At 49.5% G+C, this 14,319-nt stretch overlaps 1 protein-coding gene across 1 annotated transcript; it reads right to left on the bottom strand.

Moving 5' to 3' along the window:
- Window positions 1-221: 221 nt before the first annotated feature.
- HCN3 (hyperpolarization activated cyclic nucleotide gated potassium channel 3) lies at window positions 222-12,252 on the bottom strand. Its single transcript, XM_034406964.3, has 8 exons — window positions 11,774-12,252; window positions 7,246-7,675; window positions 6,120-6,281; window positions 4,792-5,010; window positions 3,934-4,080; window positions 2,981-3,221; window positions 2,507-2,671; window positions 222-1,433 (listed from the first exon to the last, which is right to left on the bottom strand). The coding sequence occupies exons 1-8, from the start codon at window positions 12,229-12,231 to the stop codon at window positions 346-348; spliced, it is 2,910 nt and encodes a 969-aa protein (XP_034262855.2). The 5' UTR covers window positions 12,232-12,252; the 3' UTR covers window positions 222-345.
- Window positions 12,253-14,319: the final 2,067 nt, after the last annotated feature.

Here is a 14,319-nt window from a genome sequence, read left to right as displayed (position 1 = left end):
GGAGTTCGCCGTTCGACTTGATGCGTAGGCAGACGGCCCCCTCGGGGAAGGGAAGGACACACTTGTGAGCCAGCGTTAAAAAAGCCGATGATGGACAAGTCGGCGTTTCCTTCCCTCGAGGGAGCTTGCTCTCCGAAGAAACCAACTTTGAGTCTGGCGGCTTTCTGGTCCTCTTCGTAGGATCTCCGCGTAGGAATAATTCCTAGTCCCTCTCCAGCAGACTTCTGTCAGGCCCGGACCTCTGCCCTCAGGATTGCGCTGAGTGTCTCTTTCCTTGCCCCCCCAGCTCAGCCCCCAAGGCCTGCCCAAGAAGGGACTGGTGTTGACCCTGTGTTGACCCTGGTTTCACATGTGAGATGGCAGCTTCGGTTTCCCAGTGTTGACGTCAGGACTGAATGCTACGGAACCCTTACGGGATGAGGTGGTGCTGTGTCGCGGGACAGAGACAGGTGACTGGGGGGTCGTGGCCCCGCTCACTGACCGGCTGGACCCTGAAGGGGCCTGCTGGGAGGAAACAGGCTGTCCGGTGGTTCCCGTGCTTGGTTTCCCTAGCAGACCGGGAACCGACGGGGAGGAACGGTACGTGACGTTCCTGGCTGATTTCCCCGCCTGCTGGGAAGACCCCATGTCCGAAGGTTGGGTGAGCCGGTTTGGCAAGGAAGGCTGAGACGCCGAAAGCGGCCGGACATCCTGCGTAAGACGTCCCACCGAAAGGCCCTGCGAGCTCCGATGTTTGACCATCTGCTGAGGCTGCAGGAACAGGGAAATATGGGACCCTGTGGCCCGAGAGAGACTGTAGTGCAGAGTTCGTCCTGGCGGGACGGATGCGCTGTGTGCTGCCTGCTGCAAGAGGGATGTGGATACCGACGTACCCCGAGTTTCGGATAGCTGAGCCTGGCTCATCCCAGGGATGGGGTCCCTCTTCTGAACGGGCCGCGAAAGTGTTTGTCCTTTGCCCATCGTACTTTCCAAGGGGAACGTGCACTGAACCATGGGAGAACACGGCGAGCCAGCGGCAGGTGTCTGCAGGTGGGACTGGGCCCCTGAGGCAGGCGAGCTGACGGAGGATGGCCGGGAACCCCCCAGGCTGGGTTGGGAGCGACGGGGATGGCGCAGGAGAGCAGCCGAGTCGGGGGAGAGAGGGCTGGAGATGGACGAAGGGGGAAGGAAGATATGCGTCGCCAGACTTTGCTGGTGGGTCAGTGCGATGGCCACGCTGGTGGTGGCGGCGGCAGTCTGCAGCGGCGCGTGGACGAGGGGCTCCCAGATAAGTGGTTTGCCACTCAGTTCCCGACCGGCAGACATGGGCTGGAGGTCCTGGATGTTGTGTGCCATGTCTTGGTCGTGTTTGACGATCTGCTGGATGATCTCATTGTTGACCGTGCTAGAACTGTGCTCCGCTCTCTTCCGCAACAGGATGGAGTTCTTCTTCCCTGCAGGTGGAAGTAAAACAAGGTCAGAGACCACACAGAAGTGCAGACAAAAATTGGGGAGTTGCTTGATATGGAGGTGAATCACATTGGCAGGAGGAGGAGGAAGAGGAAGAGGAGGGGGAGGGGGAGGAGTGTCAACTCGCAAAGCATCCCTGGCCTGCTCTCGAGTTGCCATAGGCCAGGGGGGATGGGAAACGGGCAAAACGGCATGGCAGCCAAAGACAGATGCACATTCCATGCTTATCTCTCTCAAGGCTGTATCCCAGGGTTACCCACAGCAGCCGGAGGGGAGTGACCTCTACAACCTGCAAAATTGCTCCGTTGGCGAATGTAATGGATGACACACATCCTGGGGGGAGGGGCAAAACAGGGTCATAATTGGGGCGTAAGTTACGTAGGGTCAGAGCTGGCTTCACTTTGGAACGTGCCGACATGAAGCTCCTAATAAATAACTGGATTTCTTTTGAAGCTTGGGTTGAGGCTCATGATTTAATTAGGGCATCTGTCAGAACCCTGACGAGGAGGAGATAGAGAACAAGGAGGAGACGAAGAAGGAGATGGGGATAGTAAACAAGGAGGAGAAGAAGGAGGAAAAGGAGGTGAGGATGGAGGAGAAGGTGGAGGAGAAGGAGGTGGAGAAGGAGATGGAGATGGAGGAGACAAAGAAGAAGCAGATGGGATCAGTGGGAAAGAAGGAGAAAAAGGAAATGAGGATGAGGAAGGCGGTGGAGGAGAAGTAGGAGATGGAAATAGAGAACAAGGAGCAGAAGAAGGAGATGAGGATGGAGAAAGAGGAGAAGGGGAGAAGAAGGAGAAAGGGATGGAGAAGGAGGAGGAGAAAAAGGAGAAGAAAATTTCTAAGACATCTCAACAGTTGAGATCAGCTCAGGGCCAGGTTGAACATCCCCAGCTAAGATCCCTTCAACATCTATTGGAAGACCCTTCCCCCCAGAGGCCTCCTTCAGTGGCTTTCATTTGTTAGGACTTCACTGATTTTTTTTTTTGATGAGTCTCATGGGCCCAGCAAGACAACCTATGGGTCTTGTAATCCTCCATTCCCCCCACTCCCTCACCTATCCGGTCCAACCTATCCATGGCCACGGTTTCAAACGCTCGCCGCATCATTGGGTATTCCTCCAGGACTTCGTTGAAGTTGTCCACGGAAAGGGAGTAGAGGCGGCAGTAGGTGTTGGCTCGGACACTGGCCGTGCGCCGGCCCCGGGTCAGAAGGCAGATCTCTGCAGGGGCAAAAGGAGGAGGAGAGGATGACAAGTCACGGGAGCTCAATTAACTCCTAGTGATTGTCCCAATCCCTCTCTCTCTCTCTCTCCCTCCCTCCCTCCTTCCCTCCCTCCCTCCCTCCCTCTCTCTCTCTCTCCCTCCCTCCCTCCTTCCCTCCCTCCCTCCCTCCCTCCCTCCCTCTCTCTCTCTCTCTCTCACACACACACACACTTACAAACATGTCACATTTGCAAGGACCAAACCTGTTTGCAAGCCCCCCTCAGAGAACGAATTCAAAATTTCCCTCCCGCCCAAGAAAAGCTTACCACCAAAATAAGATCCGTCCGAAAGCTTCATTTCCTTAGATCCCCGGGTCAGGATGCTAACCACACCATGTTGTATGAAATACATCTTTTTCCCGACCGTTCCCTCTCGGATGATGAAGTCTCCTGGCTGGAAAACCTCGAAGCGCAACTTGGTCAGCATCGCCGTCACAAAGTTGGGGTCGGCGTTGGCGAAGAGGGGCATGTTATCCACCAGATTCCGGCAGTTGAAATTGATGATCTCCTGAAGAGGGGAAGGAATCCGAAGGAGAAGGGGGAAAAAAAATAATAATAATCTGGAATTGACAAGAGGAGAAAAGGCTTTCGATAGGAGCGAGTGGACGCTATAAACTCCACCAAAATACACCTCAACTTACAACAGTTTGTTTAGTGGCCATTTGAAATGACAACAGCAAACAGCAAACAAACTCCTGAAGAGGGGAGGGAATCCAAAGGAGAAGGAAAAAAAATAATAATCAGGAATTGACAAGAGGAGAAAAGGCTTTCGATTGGAGCGAGTGGACGCTATAAACTCCACCAAAATACACCTCAACTTACAACAGTTCGTTTAGTGGCCATTCAAAATGACAATGGCAATGGGAAAAAAGTGACTTTCTGCTTAACGACCGTTGCAGCATTCCCCCATGATTGGCCCAGACGGATTCATAATTACGACGGTTACAGTGTCCCGGGGACTTTTGCGACAATGTCAACGGGGAAGCCAGATTCAATTAACAACCGTGTTCCTAACCTAACAACTTGCAGGGATTCACTTAACAACCAGGGCCAGGAAGGTCTTCCAACGGGGCAAAAGTCGCTGAACAACGGTCTCGCTTAGCGAACAGAAATGTTGGGCTCAATTGCGGCCATAAGTCGAGGGCTTCCGTTAGCCTTAATTCTAACGTTATTGGAGTGGTTGTAAGAAGCATTAATTGCCTCTCCTTTGTGGCTTTTACCTCTTTAAGGGGTTCGCTCAATTCTTCCAGGATATTCTCTTCGTCAAACATTTTGCCCTGGTATCGGTGTTCATAATATTCGTGGATCCGTTGACGTGTGTCGCCCGGTAATTTATGGAAGGACATGTATTGTTCCACTTGCTTATACTAAAAAACGGAGGAACAGAAATCAGCCGGGAAAAATGAAGAAATAATTAAGAAGATACCAGAGTGGGCAGAAACAGACAGATTGACATTAAAAATGAAACAGAAAGAAGGATATAGAAAATTATCAAACACAGAATCTATTTTATCAGTGGTTGGGAAAAAAAGGGGTGGCGATTAAGAATGTAATATATATTGTTAAGCAAATGTAATTAATAAAAAATTAATAATAAAAAAAGAAATATTTTAAATTCAGCCAAGAGAAATATCTCCCCAAAGTAGATCTATTTCTCTACTTATCTACTGTGTTTTCCCCAAAATAAGACCAGGCTTTATATTAATTTTTGCTCCAAAAGACGCATTAGGGCTTATTTTGTGGTTAGGTCTTATTTTGGGGGGAAATACAGTACTAAATGCCTCCATCTGCTGGGGCTCTTAACTGGGGCTTATTTTGGGGGTAGGGTTTATATTACGAGCATCCTGAAAAATTATGCTAGGCCTTATTTTCCAGTTGGGTCTTATTTTCGGGGAAACATTCTGGTCTAGTTTTGTTTTGTCTCCGTTCATTTTTTTTTCCTTTTGGATTTTAATCTTCTGAATAAAATAAAAACCGAAGCAAAAGTTTGGGAAATTTTTTTCTCCATCTCGCCGGAGAGAAGCAGAGGCAGAGACAAGCCCTAGGATATGGCAACAACGCGGTGTAAATATTCTCACCTTCTCCTGGTATTGGCGCCGAGAGGAGTCCAGCGACTGGATAAGGGCGGTGGCGTGGCCGATGAACATGGCATAGCAGGTGGCGCCCACAATCATGCTCAACATCGTCAGCCACACGTCAGTCATGCCCTCGGGTGCCTGCTGCCCATAGCCGATGCACAACATGTGACTCATCGCTTTGAACAAAGCGTGCGAATATTGCTTTCCCCAAGAGTCATTCTGAAGGACAGAGAGGGAAAAAGAGTGGAACTCACCGGTGAGGTTTTTTTTTTTAAAGATCTTCAGTGTTGTCCCACAAAACCTGCTTGATGTCTTGGTGCCTTTCAAACTTGACAACTTTTAAGAGGTGTGGACTTCCAATTTCCGGAATCCCCCAACCCTCTGTTGGAGGGGAATTCTAGGAATTGAAGTCCACAGCTCTTAAATTATGCTGACTTGGGGAATTCTGGGAATTGAAGTCCAAGTTTGAAAAACACGGAAACTCTTGAATCCACATTCTTTGGGTAGAAATTGTCAGCCCTTCCTTCCTTCCTTCCTTCCTTCCTTCCTTCCTTCCTTCCTTCCTTCCTTCCTTCCTTCCTTCCTCCCTCCCTCCCTCCCTCCCTCCCTCCCTCTCTCTTCCTTTCTCTCTCTCTCCCTCTCTCTCCCTCCCTCTTTTTCCCTCCCTCCTTCCCCTCCTCTCTCTATACCAGTGATCGTGAATTTTATTTCCTCAGGTGCCAAAAATGTGTGTGCGTGCATGACAACACACACACGCATGCCAACACCCATAATGCAATGCCCCCCTGCAGCCCCCTCCCCACGCTCTCCACACCTCCTGCGCATGTGCGCGCAACCCACATTTTGGTGCTAGCAGGCCTCCCTGAAACCGCCTGGAACCAAAAGCAGGGTGCGGGGGGTGCTGCACCCCCCCACCCCCCCGCATATGTGCATGAACCCCCCACCCCCCATGCATGCACACATGACACCCCCCACCCCCTCATATGCGTGCATGTCTCCTGGCAGAGACCCGAAAATCAGGTGAACGATGGGAGGCACACGGGCATGTGCGGTGGAGCTGATCTGGGAGTCCGCTCACGTGCATGCAGAGATGGTTCCACGTGCCACTTGTGGCACGCATGCCATAGATTCGCCATCACGGATGTATACGATAGAGAATCAAGATCAGAAAAACTTGAGTTTCTTCCTCACCCGCTCCGTCTTTCGGCGTGAAGCTGTTTTTTCCATAACCGCTATCTCTCTGATCTGCTTTGCAGAGTTATCCGGACTCTCTCCTGCTCATCCCGGCCCGTTTTTGTCCAACAGATATAGGAGGAGAAAAAACTTACCACCATGTGGTTGATGGAAACCCAACAATCTTCGGGGAAGTCTTGCAGCATGGGAACCAAGAATTGTAAGCAGCCATCCCAGTGACACAGGAGAAGCATCATTCCGATGAGATTGAAGATCCGGACTACGGCACTGGCCAGGTCATAGGTCATGTGGAAAATCTGGGAAGGCAAAGAGGAGGCGGTAAGGTGATCAAACCCGGGATTCTTTCCGTAGACCAGTGTTTCTCAACCTTGGCCGCTGGACGATGTGTGGACTTCAACTCCCAGAATTCTGGAAGTTGAAGTCCACACATCGTCCAGTGGCCAAGGTTGAGAAACACTGCCGTAGATGGACTCCAGATAAGCCTCTGATACGAAACCTTTGTTCAGCGTCCATTTGAAGTTATTATGGTATTGAACGAGTGGGCTTCAAAAAACAGTTCCCAAAGTTACGGCTATTGTTGGGCCTAGGACTAACGATTTCCTGCATGCTTCCCCAATGACTTTGAAGCCAGTCAAGAGAATCACCCAGGATCCTTGCTTAATGGTGGCAATAGATTGACACCACTAAGCGATGGAGGTTTACAATGGCTTTATGGCTATCATGGTGTGAATTGCCAAGTGATCTGACCTTGGCTTCCTGAGTCATTAAAACACACAAGTTGTCCCCAAAACCTCTTTTATTTCAACAGCACCGTACCTCCCAGATGGCCCTTTCTCTGCCTCTGATGCAGAGCCCTCATCCGAGCCTTCCCCTGACTCCAGGACTGGCCCATGGTCCTCCCCAGCCTCCTCACTTTCTGACCCTGCTGCCAGCTCCGCAGGCTGCCGGCGGACCACAACACCAAGGACGAATGATTTCCTGCTGGCTTCCCCAATGACTTTGAAGCTAGTCAAGAGAAACCCAGGATCCTTGCTTAATGATGTCAATAGGTTTTCCATCCCTAAGTGATGCAGTCTTATGAGGTTTACAACTGCTTTATGACTTGCATTGCTAACTTAGTGACGGAAATTCAGTTGTCGGCCAACGACTACCGATAAAAATAACAGATCACTGTACCAACAGTGTGTTTCCTATTAAAAAAAAAAAAGGAACGCTCCCTTTTAATGTGAGTATCTAATATTTTTATTTATTGGGTATTACCTCTTCCCATTGGTGAATGTAACGGATGAGGCGCGAGAGACGGAGAAGACGAAGCAAGCTAAGGATTTTTGTGAAACGGACGATACGCAGAGCTCGTGCTGTTTTATACACTTCGGAATCCACTTGGGTCTCCAGATCTACGATGAGGAAGATGTAATCGACCGGGATGGAAGAAATGAAATCCACCAGAAACCAGCTCCTGAGATACTTCATCTTAATGGTATGGGGATCCAAAATGATCTCGGTGTTGTCTTCCACCACGATCCCCGTGCGGAAATTCAACACCAAGTCGGCCAGGAAAAAGGTGTCCGAGAGGACGTTGAAGACGATCCAAGGAGGCGTGTTCTCGTCCTTGAAAAAAGTGATCCCCACCGGCAGGATGATCAAGTTGCCAACCATCAACAGCAACATGATCAAGTCCCAGTAAAACCTGGAAGGGAAGAAATGGGCGGGATCGGTCAGACGCACCTGAACGAGAACCTCAAACTGGGTTTGCTATTAGCCATGATGATGATGATGATGATGATGATGATGATGATGATGATGATGACGGAAGCCCCCAAACAGAGCTTCAGAAAAAAAGCCCCCAAACAGAGCTTCAGAAAAAAAGCCTCCAAACAGAGTTTCAGAAAAAAAGCCTCCAAACAGAGCTTCAAGAAAAAAAGCCTCCAAACAGAGCTTCAGAAAAAAAGCCTCCAAACAGAGTTTCAGAAAAAAAGCCTCCAAACAGAGCTTCAAGAAAAAAAGCCTCCAAACAGAGCTTCAGAAAAGAAGCCCCCAAACAGAGCTTCAGAAAAAAAGCCTCCAAACAGGGTTTCAGAAAAAAAGCCTCCAAACAGAGTTTCAGAAAAAAAGCCTCCAAACAGAGCTTCAGAAAAGAAGCCCCCAAACAGAGCTTCTGAAAAAAAAACTCCGAACAGAGCTTCAGAAAAAAAGCCTCCAAACAGAGCTTCAGAAAAGAAGCCCCCAAACAGAGCTTCAGAAAAAAAGCCCCCAAACAGAGCTTCAGAAAAAAAGCCCCCAAACAGAGCTTCTGAGTTAAAATTCATCTCTGGGAACAACTGATTGGGGGTATTCCGGGAGGCCGATCCACCTACCAATCAGCTTTTTTCTTATTTTCCTCCCCAAAAACTAAGGAGCGTCTTATACTCCGGTGCGTCTTACACTCTGAAAAATACGGTATCCACCTTCACACGGACAGATGCTGGATTCCTCAGCTCCGTTCGAAACCTTCCCCAAAGAACTCCATTCCAAATCTCCAACTTTTCTCTTTCTTTTGTCTTTTTTAATCAACTCTACTCTCTCTTGAGCGAGATAAGAAGCCGGGAGAAAGAATAAATCTGCTCCCCGCCCCCCTTTGCTCGCTGAACAAAAATGAACGCAAAAGCGACCAAAACGAAGATCCTAAAACAAAAAGAGAAAATAAAACGGGGATCGACCATCATTAAATCTCAAACACCAGTTAAAAGGCCTCTCCTGATTTGTTCTCGCAGGCATCCATCAACAGCTCAACAGCTTACTGGCACGGGCCCAGCTGAGCGTTGATTATCCAATACAGATCATGATGTAATTCACTCGTTTAATCATACACCTCGAATCCTAAAGACCGAAAAACCCCTATCCGATTCCCTCCAAGCCATCTGTCCCCTGATCAACGTACAAGCCGGGAAAGATACGGAGAGATTAGAGCAAAGGATTCTGGGAGCCAAGCCAACTATTTTAGCTTCTTTATAGGACCGCGAAATCCTTCTCGCATCCAATCTATGTTTTTTTTCTCTTGCTTCATCTGAATGAGAACTTTCTGGTCCATTTCCCCTCGCTTGGTAAAAGCCATCCCAAGCTGGCTTTGCCTCTTCAGTTTTGCAAACAGCCCTGATTTTAAAATGCCGTGGTCATTTACCACGCTTGGAATTATGCATCCAGTTTTGGTCGCCACCATATTAAAAACAAAAGATGTTGAGACTTTGGAAAGAGTGCAGAGAAGAGCAACAAAGATGATTAGGGGGCTGGAGGCTATAACATATGAAGTTGCAGGAATTGGATATGTCTAGTTTAGTGAAAGGGACACGGTGGCTCAGTGGCTAAGATACCGGCCTGGACCTCACTTACTCGCAGCTGCTGACCTTAGCTCAGAGGCTAAGATGCTGAGCTTGTCGATCGAAAGGTCGGCAGTTCAGCGGTTCGAATCCCGAGTGCCGCGTAAAGGGGTGAGCTCCCGTGACTTGTCCCAGCTTCTGCCAACATAGCAGTTCGAAAGCAGGTAAAAAATGCAAATAGAAAAAATAGGGGCCACCTTTGGTGGGAAGGGAACAGCGTTCCGTGTGCCTTTGGCGTTGAGTCATGCCAGACACATGACCACGGAGACGTCTTCAGACAGCGCTGGCTCTTCAGCTTTGAAACGGGGATGAGCACCACCCCCTAGAGTCGGGAACGACTAGCACATACGTGCGAGGGGAACCTTTACCTAGTTTAATGAAAAGAAGGATTAGGGGTGACATGATTGCATCTTCCAATAGTTGAGGGGCTGCCACAAGGAAGAGGGGGTCGATTTATTCTCCAAAGCACCTGAAGGCAGGACAAAAAGCAACAGATGGAAACTAATCAAGGAGAGAAGCAACCTCGAATTAAGGAGAAATTTCCTGACAGTTTGTCGTAAATCGAGAACTACCTGTACAGGAGGAACAGGAAAGAGCAAGCTAACCCCTCTAACGCTGGTGATGATGACACCATCCATATCCTACCTGCTCAACTAGACTCTGCCCCAAGGACAATCCACACAACCCAAGTAAACCATTTCCCCCAGACCCACACCAGCTGAAAGGAAGAGGACGACAGGAAGGAGAAAGAGGGCTGGATAACCATTCCCAGTCCAGCGGCTCCTCCATCTTTCCCGAAGCGTGACCTATTGGAATTGTAGTGCGCCCAGTAAGGAGGTTGCACAAAGAGCAACCCCCCCCCACTTTATAATGCCTTAGTAAGACCACACCTAGAATACTGCATCCAGTTTTGGTCACCACAATGTAAAAAAAAGATGTGGAGACTCTGGAAAGAGTGCAGAGAAGAGTCAACCAAGATGATTAGGGGACTGGAGGCTAAAACATATGAAGAACGGTTGCAGGAAGCGGGTATGTGTAGTTTAATGAAAAGAAGGACCAGGGGAGACATGATAGCAGTCTTCCAATATTTGAGGGGCTCCCCCAAAGAAGAGGGAGTCAAGCTATTCTCCAAAGCCCCTGAGAGCAGGACAAGAAGCAATGGGTGGAAACTCATCAAGGAGAGAAGCAACTTAGAACTAACTCCTGACAGTGAGAAAAATGAATCAGTGGAACAACTTGCCTCCAGAAGTTGGGAATGCTCCATCACTAGAGGTTTTTAAGAAGAGACTGGACAACCACTTGTGTGAAATTACCATTTCCTGCCTGAGCAGTGGGTTGGTCTAGGAGAACTCCAAGGTGGTGGTGGAGGAGCCTGGGTGGTGCAGTGGACTAAACTACTGTTAAAGTAGTATTTAGCTGCCAGCTGCCTGCAATTACTGCAAGTTCAATTCTCACCAGGCTCAAGGTTGACTCAGCCTTCCATCCTTCCAAGGTAGGTAAAATGAGGACCCGGATTGTGGGGGCAATAAGCTGACTTTGTATAAAATAGAACACCGCTTAGGAGGGGCCCCTACTAAGCAGGTATATACAAAAGTATGAAGGCTATTGCTTAAAAAGCATTGTAAACCGCCCTGAGTTCTCCGGAGAAGGGCGGCATATAAATCAAACAAATAAATAAACCTGAGATTTTTAAGAACAGCCTGGACAAGCATATTTCTCTGAAATTGTATAGGGGGTCTCCTGCCTGAGCAAGGGGGTTAGACTCGAAGACCTCCAAGCTCCCTTCCAACTCGAGATTTGAAAGATTTGAAAGGCGCCCGGATAGCTCGGCAGACTAATGCATTGTAATTTAACCCCAGCTGCCTGCAATTACTGCAAGTTCGAATCTCGCCAAGGCTCAAGGTTGACTCAGCCTTCCATCCTTTCTAAGGTAGGTAAATCGAGGACCCGGTTTGTGCGGGGCAATAAGCTGAACTTTGTATAAATATATACAAAAGCATGAAGGCTATTGCTTAACGCATTGTTAAGCCGCCCCGAGTCTCCGGAGAAGGGCGGCATATAAATCAAATAAAAAGAAAGAAAGAAAGAAAGAAAGAAAGAAAGAAAGAAAGAAAGAAAGAAAGAAGAGATTGGACACCCATTTGTCTGAAACGGCACAGGGTCTCCTGCCTGAGTGGAGGGTCGGACTAGAGGACCTCCAAGGCCCCTTCCGACTCTTGTTAATTCAATGCAATTCTAGTCGAACATAACTTTCAGCACCACGGATAGCGCCGCCGGCGACGGCGGCGCTATCCGTGGTGCTGAAAGTTATGTTCGACTAGACAGTCGTTCTTTTAGCCCAGTCAAAGTCGGGAGCCCGGGGAGTCCTCTCCTGTGGGGGGGAGTGGCGCATGGGCTTCGGAGTCCTTCCCCTCGGCCCCCCCCCACCCTACCTGAAATCGCTGTAGGGATGGATGATCCAAAACCCGGCCGATTTGACCCGCTGCTGCTCCATCTCCACCGCCTTGTGGCTGCCAAACATGCGGAGGGAGAATTTGTTGACCGCCGGTTGGAGGAGGGCGCCCAGTTGCCGCTGGACGAAGGACCCTCCGGGATCTTCGGAGCCCGAAGCCGCTGCGGCGGCGGCGGCGGAGGCCAAGTCGGCGGCCACGATCTGCTCGGCCACGCGGGCCGTCGCCATCTCGCCCTTGGCCGCGGCCGTGGAGCCTTTGCGAGTGGGCGGCTGCGAGGAGCCGTCGCTGGGCGGGCGACCCCCGGCTTCGCCATCCAGCAGAGGAGGAGGAGGAGGAGGAGGAAGGGGCGCCTTGCGGCCGGGGGTCTCCGGACCCTGGGAAGAGCGTAGGGCCGCCGGAGCCTCCGGGGTCTCGGCGGCGGAGGAAGAGGCGTCCATGGCGCTCAAGAGGGCCCTTCAAACGCCCTTGCTCCCTGGCATCGCGGGGGCATCCCACCCGTCGCCACGCGTGGATGCCCGGGGGAAGCCAGGAAGGGCGCGGCGGCGGCGGCTCAAGGGCCAGGGGCTCATACCCCCACCCCGGGACGAGCCCACCCACCCCCCCACCTCCCTTGGCTCAGCCCTTCCGACGAGAGCCAGGCAAGACCAGCCCTGCCCGAGCTTGTCTTGCCCACGCACACGCGCGACGGGCAGGCAGGTAGGCAGGCGCCGCCTAGTGGGTCAGCCGCCCTCCCTCCCCACTTCCCCCGGCCTTTGGGACCCAAGCGGGGAGGGACAGGAGCGGGACGGAGCCTGGAGGGGAGGCGGAGTGAAGCGATGACGGAGGAGAGCTCTCGCTCGCTCGCTCGTTCTCTCCCGCCCCCCCTCGCCCCGGTGGGGGCGTCTCTTGGGTTGAGTCTGGCTCTGGAGTCGGCTTCGAGGGCGCCCTGGCGGGAAGCTTCGGTTCCTTCCTTCCTTCCTTCCTTCCTTCCTTCCTTCCTTCCTTCCTTCCTTCCTTCCTTCCTTCCTTCCCCTCTCAAGCCCAGGCCGTATTGGTCTTTCTGCTTTCACACTCCTGTCTTCCTGGCTTTTGGCCATCCGTTCCTCCCTCTGCACTTCCTCGCTTGTGTCCCTTCCATTTCCTTCCTTCCTTCCCTTTCCCTCCATTTCCTCACTCATGTCCCTTCCTTTTCTTTCCTTCCTTCCTTCCTTCCTTCCCTCACTCATGTCCCTTCCTTTTCTTTCCTTCCTTCCTTTCCTTCCCTTCCTCATTCATGTTGCTTCCCTTCCCTCCTTCCCTTCCTCACTCATCCCTTCCCTTCCCTCCCTTCCCTTTCCCTTCACTTATTCATGTCCCTTCTGTTCCTTCCCTCCACTTCCTCATTAATGTCCCTTCCCTTCCTTCAATCCAGTTCCTCACTCATCCCTTCCCTTTCCCTTCACATCCTCATTCTTCTCTTCCTTCCCTCCAGTTCCTCATTCATGTCCCTTCCCTTCCTTTTCCTTCCTTTCCTTTCTTTCACTTCCTCATTCATGTCCCTTCCCTTCCTTTTCCTTCCTTCCAATCACACTTGGCGAATAGAATGGAATGGAATAGAATAGAATGGAATGGAATAGAATAGAATAGAATAGAATAGAATAGAATAGGTAGAGTAGAGTAGAGTAGAGTAGAGTAGAGTAGAGTAGAGTAGAATAGAATAGAATAGAATAGAATAGAATAGAATAGAATAGAATAGAATAGAATAGAATAGAATAGAATAGAAATCTTTATTGGCCAAGTGTGATTGGACACACAAGGAATTTGTCTTTGGTGCATAAGCTCTCAGTGTACATAAAATAAAAGATACATTTGTCAAAAATCATAAGGTACAACACTTAATGATAGTCATAGGGAAACAGTCAATATAAAGCGTAAGGATGCAAGTAACAAGGTTACAGCCATACAATCATAAGTGGGAGAGGAGATGGGTGATAGGAACGATGAGAAGATTAATAGTAATAGTAATGCAAACTTAGTGAATAGTTTGACAGTGTTGAGGGAATTATTTGTTTAACGGAGTGATGGCGTTCGGGAAAAAACTGTCCTTGTGTCTAGTTGTTCTGGTGTGCAGTGCACTATAGCGTCGTTTTGAGGGTAGGAGTTGAAACAGTTTATACAATAAAGAATTGTACCTATCTTCTATAAGAGTTTGTGAAGATAACAATGATATTTCTTAAGGTTGGGAGGGGTTTATTAAGTTTTCTCTAATCTTGCCTAATTTTGCCGCCTCTAATGCATTTCTTCTGTGTCAGCAGAAATTTAGTTCCTCTACAGAACATGCTTTTATGGACACACGAATGGAAGGAAAAAAAAATATATCCATGTAACCACAAATTTACAAACCTATCCTGAATATTTGTGGCTCTTCCTGTAAACAGTTCTGTTCTACCGTTACAATTTTTTTTTGCTGTTGTTGTTCCAGTTACTATTTTTTGCCCAAACAGAATATGTTACTTATTTTACAGATAATCACCTTATTTATTTTTTTTTTCTTCTCCCAGCCAAAG

The sequence above is a fragment of the Pantherophis guttatus genome, chromosome 18 (assembly GCF_059756535.1).
Source record: "Pantherophis guttatus breed Tessera chromosome 18, ASM5975653v1, whole genome shotgun sequence".
Lineage (NCBI taxonomy): Eukaryota > Metazoa > Chordata > Lepidosauria > Squamata > Colubridae > Pantherophis > Pantherophis guttatus.
This window is presented reverse-complemented; position numbering and strand designations above follow the sequence as displayed.

Excerpts from the sequence above, each read along its gene's own strand:
- HCN3 (XM_034406964.3), bottom strand. The coding sequence starts at position 12,231 with ATGGACGCCTCTTCCTCCGCCGCCGAGACCCCGGAGGCTCCGGCGGCC. Across the intron at positions 4,081-4,791 it reads GGCGCCAATACCAGGAGAAG|TATAAGCAAGTGGAACAATA; the intron begins GTGAGAATATTT and ends TCCGTTTTTTAG. Across the intron at positions 2,672-2,980 it reads GGACGGATCTTATTTTGGTG|AGATCTGCCTTCTGACCCGG; the intron begins GTAAGCTTTTCT and ends TTGCCCCTGCAG.